Source organism: Macrobrachium nipponense, chromosome 26, assembly GCF_015104395.2.
Source record: "Macrobrachium nipponense isolate FS-2020 chromosome 26, ASM1510439v2, whole genome shotgun sequence".
Classification (NCBI taxonomy): Eukaryota; Metazoa; Arthropoda; class Malacostraca; order Decapoda; family Palaemonidae; genus Macrobrachium; species Macrobrachium nipponense.
Genome location: NC_087215.1, coordinates 40,779,752 through 40,786,750, shown reverse-complemented (window position 1 = coordinate 40,786,750; position 6,999 = coordinate 40,779,752). Strand labels below are relative to the sequence as shown.

The 6,999-nt window shown below is 36.5% G+C and overlaps 1 protein-coding gene across 1 annotated transcript in view; it reads right to left on the bottom strand.

Moving 5' to 3' along the window:
• Positions 1-5,508: 5,508 nt before the first annotated feature.
• Positions 5,509-6,999, bottom strand: part of LOC135200212 (rhodopsin-like) — a 2,447-nt gene continuing 956 nt past the window's right edge. Inside the window, exon 2 of the mRNA XM_064228648.1 lies at positions 5,509-6,765. Coding sequence (XP_064084718.1) covers positions 5,632-6,765 — 1,134 coding nt within the window. The 3' untranslated portion in view covers positions 5,509-5,631. The remainder of the gene's footprint in view (positions 6,766-6,999) is intronic.

Genomic DNA, 6,999 nt, shown 5'->3' with positions numbered 1-6,999 from the left:
TGCATTGTGGGTTATTGTATCCCTGGACAGATATCGCTATTTTGGTGCCCCTTTAAAGGTTTGTGGGGTGGAGCTCGCCCCAAGCACCCAGAAAAATTTGTGAAAATTCAAAAACTGCAGCTATGCTGCACATTTTAATTTCTAAAATCAATTTCACCATTGCCGAACACTACTGAGAAAATAAATCATACCCATCAACAAATTAGATATTTATTACAAATATATTTAAAAAATAAGTATGTAAAAAATTAATTTACAAAAATATATTTTCAAAAAATACAAAACACACTATATACACACAAAAAATTGATGGAATCCTTCCTAAAACTATTATTTACAATATGTGATTACCAGAAAAGGTGTCGGACCCATAGAGGTCAAAATCTGAAACGAGAAAAAAGGGTGAGGGTGTTTTTTGCTTCAAAAAAAAAGCCAAAATTTCACAAATTTTTTTGGTACCTAAATGAAATAGGAAGTGGCTAATTTTTTTTAGAATAAACTCATATTATCCTAGAACAGAATCATGTAAAAAGATCTGCACTAAGATGTAATTTACTGTTATATCAGAAATATTATTCTCTCTCTCTGTGTGTGTGTCTTAAACAATAATTTACGAAAATATTTAAAAAAAATACAAAATACGCTATATACTAACAAAAATTGAGGGAATCCTTCCTAAATCTACTATTTATAATATGTGACTGCCAAAAAAGGTGTTGGACCCATAGAGGTGAAAATAAAAATAAAAAAAAGGTATGTTTTTTTGGCCAAACAAATTGTCAAAATTTCACGAATTATTTTGGTACCTAAATTGAATAGGAAAAGGCTAATTGTTTTGTAGAATAAACTCATATTATCCTAGAACGGAATTATGTAAAAAGATCTGCACTAAGATGTAATTTACTCTCATATCAGAAATGTTATTCTCTCTCTCTCTCTCTCTCTCTCTCCTCTCTCTCTCTCTCTCTCTCTACAGCGTGTCATGATTTATTGACATAAGCTTATGTAATCTGTCACCAGAAAAGACAGAGGCCCATCCCCTCTCTCCCCCTCTCTCCCCCAGGCGTCCAACTCGCTTACAAACTTGGCTTCTTGCCATATAGAGTTGTCAGCAACCTCTAAATTATCATCAAAATCAATTTACAAGTTCATTAGAAGTAAGTTGATGACATCCATCCCCAGAGAATACTGCCTGCTGGCCGTTGTTGATGAAAAATGAAAAAAAAAAAAAAATGCAAAAACTAAGAACTTGGCATTCGAAAGAAGTTGGAATAATTGACAATATAAGTCTTCTCAGCCACAACACAAGGAATGCATAATGTACACACACCATGTACCTAGAGTTTCCAACAATATAAAAGAATCCCAGAGTCAACAGTGTTAGACACGAAATCACTACTTGATAACTTTGCATTGATAACTTTCCGTTTGTATCCCACACATGTTCAAAACAAAATATTACCCAGAAAAAGGGAAAGGACAAAGGCAAGGCAAACGCAAGTTTTGACATGATTGTAGTGTGTGTTCTCCTATCCTCTTGCGGATCGATCACACCCAGATTCGAGATAGAATATGATTTATGGGACAAAAAACATGTTTTTTGAAACACCCTTCGGGTTGTGCTTCACCCAGTTAACCTATCCAGGAGTATTACCTTCTATCCCTTGGGCCACCACCTTACATTTTGGCGACAAGTAAAAATGGACCCCATGGCAGAGGAAAATGGTATGTTAGGTGTGTTTTGAAGGTTTGTGCATCTTGACGATTGCTGAGAACCCAACATAAATGGAACCCAGAAAAGGAGGACGCCTTGGTAGCATAACAAATGAATAATTTGCAGTGGTTAATTTTTTGTGATTTGATTATTTGGAAGTGTATCGTCGAAACATAGCCTATTAGGAAAACAGTATGCTTAAACTACTGTTGTTTTGTTTGTCCTTTGATTTATCATGGAGCTTACATTAGGTTATGCAGCATTTTGCTTATGAAGATTTTGTCACATTAAGGTAATTAGGCCTAGTGGCTTACAGATTGTATTATGTTATTGACATGTGTAATAGCAATGCCATGATAAAAAGAAATGTAATACATTCCTGATAATAAAAGCATAAGTCCGATTCAGGTCACAGAGATCATGCAGGAAAGAAGCGCCCAAAAACACATTCACAGGATGGGCGCGAAGGCTAGGTAAGCATAGCAACCAACACACGAACAAAAACTCATCTTGCTCTGGGAACCTAGTTTTGGTCCCACGAGAACTAACTGAATCTGATGAATCATCTTAACCTAAAAGAGGTGTTCGTTAGTGAATATGTCTGTTCTGTTAGGTTTGTAACCTATTCTGATGTACATTAATTTGTGAACTTCACTTCTTCCTCCTCCGACTCTCTAGAAAGCACTACCACTCTCTTTTGAAAAATCTATCTCGAAATGTAATATGCTTCAGAGAATATAATATTTTTGGCTAACTTCAGTGTTTCCCGACATCCTTCTATGGTACTAAGATGTAACAAGAAACTGAAGAAGTATCCCCTTACCTGCCTGCAGAGAGAGAGAGAGAGAGAGAGAGAGAGAGAGAGAGATAGAGATAGAGGGAGAAAGAAAGAGAGAGAGAGAGATTGTTAAAAATCTCCAAACACACTGCCATTCGCATTTTCCAAATCATTAGATAGCCAACCGAGGACTGTGTACGAACACTTGAATCATAAGTGAATCCAGTCTCCAACACATGTAGCCTACAGATTGGTTTAGTGATTAATTACCTTGTGCTATATGTAATAATAAGCCTGTTGGCATTGAAGTTAGTGGATATGGCTACCCCACAGACTAAAATTGATGCTTTTAACCCCTCCAAAATTTATTTTGAATTGTGGTTGAATTTATTGGAAGTAAATTTAGTTTATTGTAAGCAAATTTTGATTATATGTCTGTAACTGACAGTGTTAAAAATAAGATTGTTTTTTTTTTTTGGTGTCTGCTGATAGTGAAATGTTTTTGCAGTTCTAGGTAATATAGTATGTGCAACAGATTTGCCACATACTAAAACAAACAAACAGTTGTTAGTTTTGCTTCAGGCTCATTATGATATTAAACCTAGCTACCACTTTGGCAAAAGGTTGTGAGTTTGGTCCATAGTTTGATGCTCAATTGCGAGACCAGTTTTTTTATGGCTTTAGAGCATGAAGTTTGTTTGCAAATTTGGCTTATTTGGTAAAGGACATAAGATCCCACACCAAGCCAATGCTCGTATTCAGTGTTGAGCTTTGCTGATATCTCAGTATGATTTTGACCTTGTCTATAAGGCAGGCATAGAGAATGTGGTGGCCAATGCGCTTAGTAGGTTGCCTATTAAAGATGCCACCAAGTTTCATATCCTTGTTGAATATATTAAGCTGGTTGAGGCAGTAGATTTTGATGATATTTCTTTTGAGTTTATACAGAGATGTGCTAGAAAGGATGAAGTTTCATATAAAATCCTTCAATGTATTAAATTTGGTTGGTCTAATGGGGATCCAAGATTGTTTGAGTATGGAGCTGTGAAGGCCGATCTCAGTTTATATGATGATGTAGTACTGTATAGAAACAGAATTGTCATGCCTGTTCAATTGAGGTGTAAGGTGTTGGATCACTTACATAGTATAATGGTATAAATGTCATAATGGTGGCCTAAGATTGATCAAGATGTTGCAGAGGTTACAAAGAGTTGTCATTTTTATTATACTAATTAGCAACCAAACCAAGCTCGTGTTCTTTCTTTGCCTTCACCTGGTAAAGCGTGGTCTAGATTATGCATAAGTTATGCTGTACCAGTGAATAATAAGTATTTTCTTGTGATTATAGATACCTTTTCTAATTTACTGATGTCCATGTTACTTTCTCACGGACATCAAAGGTTACTACTTAGTCGATTAGGAGAACCTTTTCTAATTTTGGTATTCCAGATGAGATTGTAGCAGATAATGTTCCATATTTTGTTCAGGAGAAGATTAAGGCTTTTTAAAAGAAAAATGGTGTAAGTCCTATAACTCCTGCATCATTTAGCCCTTCCTCAAATGGATTAGCTGAGCTAGTTGTGAGATCTTTTAAGAGTGGATATTCAAACACTGTGAGAACTTTAAAAGTTTAGGAGTGGATCTTCAAACACTAGACTTTGTAGATTCCTGTATGTTTATAGAATCAGTTCATATTCTAGTACTGGAAAGTCACTTGCTGAACTATTGTTTGGTCATTCCTTTAAAACAACCATTGAATAAATTAAGGTCCATTCTAAAAGAAATAGAGATTTGGAAGTTTTGTCAAAGAAATTGTTCTTTCAGGAAACTCTCAAGTATAATGTTGGAGATGCTGTGCTTGCAAAACAATTTTGGAAAAGGAGAGACCTGGGTTGAAGGAAAAATTTCAGAAGTTTAAGTAGAAAGAAATTATCTTGTGCAAGTAAATAATTTTGGAAATATGGAAAGACACCATGCCAATTAATGCCTAAATCAGATTTACTAGTAATCTGGTAAATCCAGCTTAGGATTCGTTCTCACATGTTGTTTCTTCCAGTAGTCTAGATCCAGTTTATAACGATATTCTACTTGCAGCCTCAGAAGGTTGTGTAGAATCTTCTGATAATGATGTACTATGTTATGTTCAAATAAATGAGTGTGATGAATCAAATGAACCCCATACCCGAGTTTTAAGGAGATCCAGTAGAGTTCTTAAACTCCCAGATAGATTGAGTTTGAGAAGGTTTCTTGATGCTTATCGGTTAATTTTATGTTCCATCTTGGGGAAGGAACTGTAGTGTATTAAGCCTTGCATGTAAGATGCACATGTCAAAGTTCTGCTGTTCTACTGATGCCTTGTGGGTTGTTGTGATACGGCAGGAATGGGGAGATAGCTACGCTTCGGCTGGAACATGTAACAAGACGACTTCCATTAAAATCACGGTTTTTATCAGCTTTATCATTACCCTCGACCCCTCAGACCACCACATTGCATTAACAGTCTTTATTTTCAATTTTTGGTCTGTACCATCTTTCAAGATATTTTACAGTACAGTACAGCGAGGACAATAGTCTAATAAAATTGTATTATTAAATATATGTTCACATCTTTAAAAACAATTATAGTAGATTACGAATCATTATCAATAAAGACAACAAGGACTTTAAGTACTGAAAAGTTATTCCATATGGTACTAAAATCAGAATTATTTAGGGTTCTGTATTACCTGCTTCCAGCTGAGTTTTTTAATTTTTTTTAGAAACCTACAGAATATTATAGATAACAGCTTTTGTGTTAAAACTTATATTGTCAATGTAAATAGCTGAAAGTCACGATAAGAACTTACAAATGAAGTAAACTAAGAATAATTATGGAAAGCTTCATTAGGAAACACATTAATGTTCTACTGCCTCATTATTCTTGCAGAATTTATTGTTAATTTCCCTTTCCCCTTTCATATACACTCATACTTCGGGGTTCCAAACAAGATAGGAAAAAAATGGAAACCATCTAATCTTATATGTGCAAAGGATTTATTCAGGATACAGGATGATAAAAAAAATCAGTATCAAAGTCGGTCGTTTCCATCGATTTGGTTCCCATGTTCCTACCATATATAAGGCAGGATGCTCTAAATACTTAAGCTTTTTCATCAGATGATGCAACTGTTGTCGCATCACCAGTAGAACTGGCATCTCCATCTCTGTCAGTAGCACATGAGAGGCAAGGTAACTTCTTTTCCATAGCAGCTCTGTATTTAGGATGGCTGATAGCGTAGACAATAGGGTTGTACACAGCATTGGCCTTGGCAAAGACAGAACCCCAAATTGAAAACAAAGGAGTAACCATAGGCTTGTATAAGAGACCTGCCATATTGATGACGAAGTAGGGAGTCCACGCAATAAACCATAGGGCCACAGTTGTAAGGGCGACCTTTGCGAGACGGCACTCATTTGAAGTCTTCTTGGACTCTGGGTCATTTCTCAGGGACTTTACTCCCATCTTCTTGGCCTGTTCACGCATCTGCCTCTCGTGAGTGGCGACAGCTTTCATGATGAACGCATAGCAATAGATGATTAAGAAGAGAGGGAAGATATAGCAATCAAAGGCATAAAAATACAGGTATATATGACTCCAGAGCTCTTCTGTGAGATAGTCAGTGCCACAGGCGGTCATGTTACCCTCAGGAACGTATCTACAGAAGCCAAACAGAGGAAGAAGACCCCAGAAGAGTGTTTGTACCCATACAAAGGCAATCCTCGCCAAGGCACCTTTAGGGGTCAAAGGTGTTGCAGAGAGACCCTTCACAATGACATTGTAACGATCCAAAGTAATGAAGATCATTGTCCAAATAGATATAGTTCCAAAACTTGACCCCAGTAGACCATAAATTTGGCAAGCCATATCACTGAAAGCCCAAGTCTGGTAATAGCAGTTAACCAAAATTGGTGGGCACATGGTTAACATCATACCAAAGTCAGAGAAAGCCAAATTCACAACATACATGTTAGCGGGAGTCCTGAGAGACTTGGTGTTCATGAAGACCCAGATAACAACGAAGTTGCCGCCAATAGCGAGGAGGCCCATAACAACCATCCATACAGCAATCAAATTATACCAGAGAGGGTTCATAGGAGGAAACTGGTACCAGTGGACATCCACTAAATGGAGGAGATGTTGGGGCACCGTGTCGACTACAGTGTAGTTCCCGTATGGGTTCGTGGATGGCAGGACATTGCCTGCCATCTTTGAAGGATCATCCCAGTAACCCATCTGCAATTAAGAAAATAAAGCTATACACATCATTACAAACTTTGCTCACAATATTTCAAGTTGAGCAGACTAGAATCAAGTCTGTTTTTAGTTTTAAAAATAATGAAGAATGTAGATAAATTTGTCTTTTAGATGGTTTAAAATTGCTACTCTCAAGAAGTATCGAATGATGATTTCTTACCTCTAGTTATCACAATATGGATGGCTCTACACATTACAATCTTCAGTTTTAGT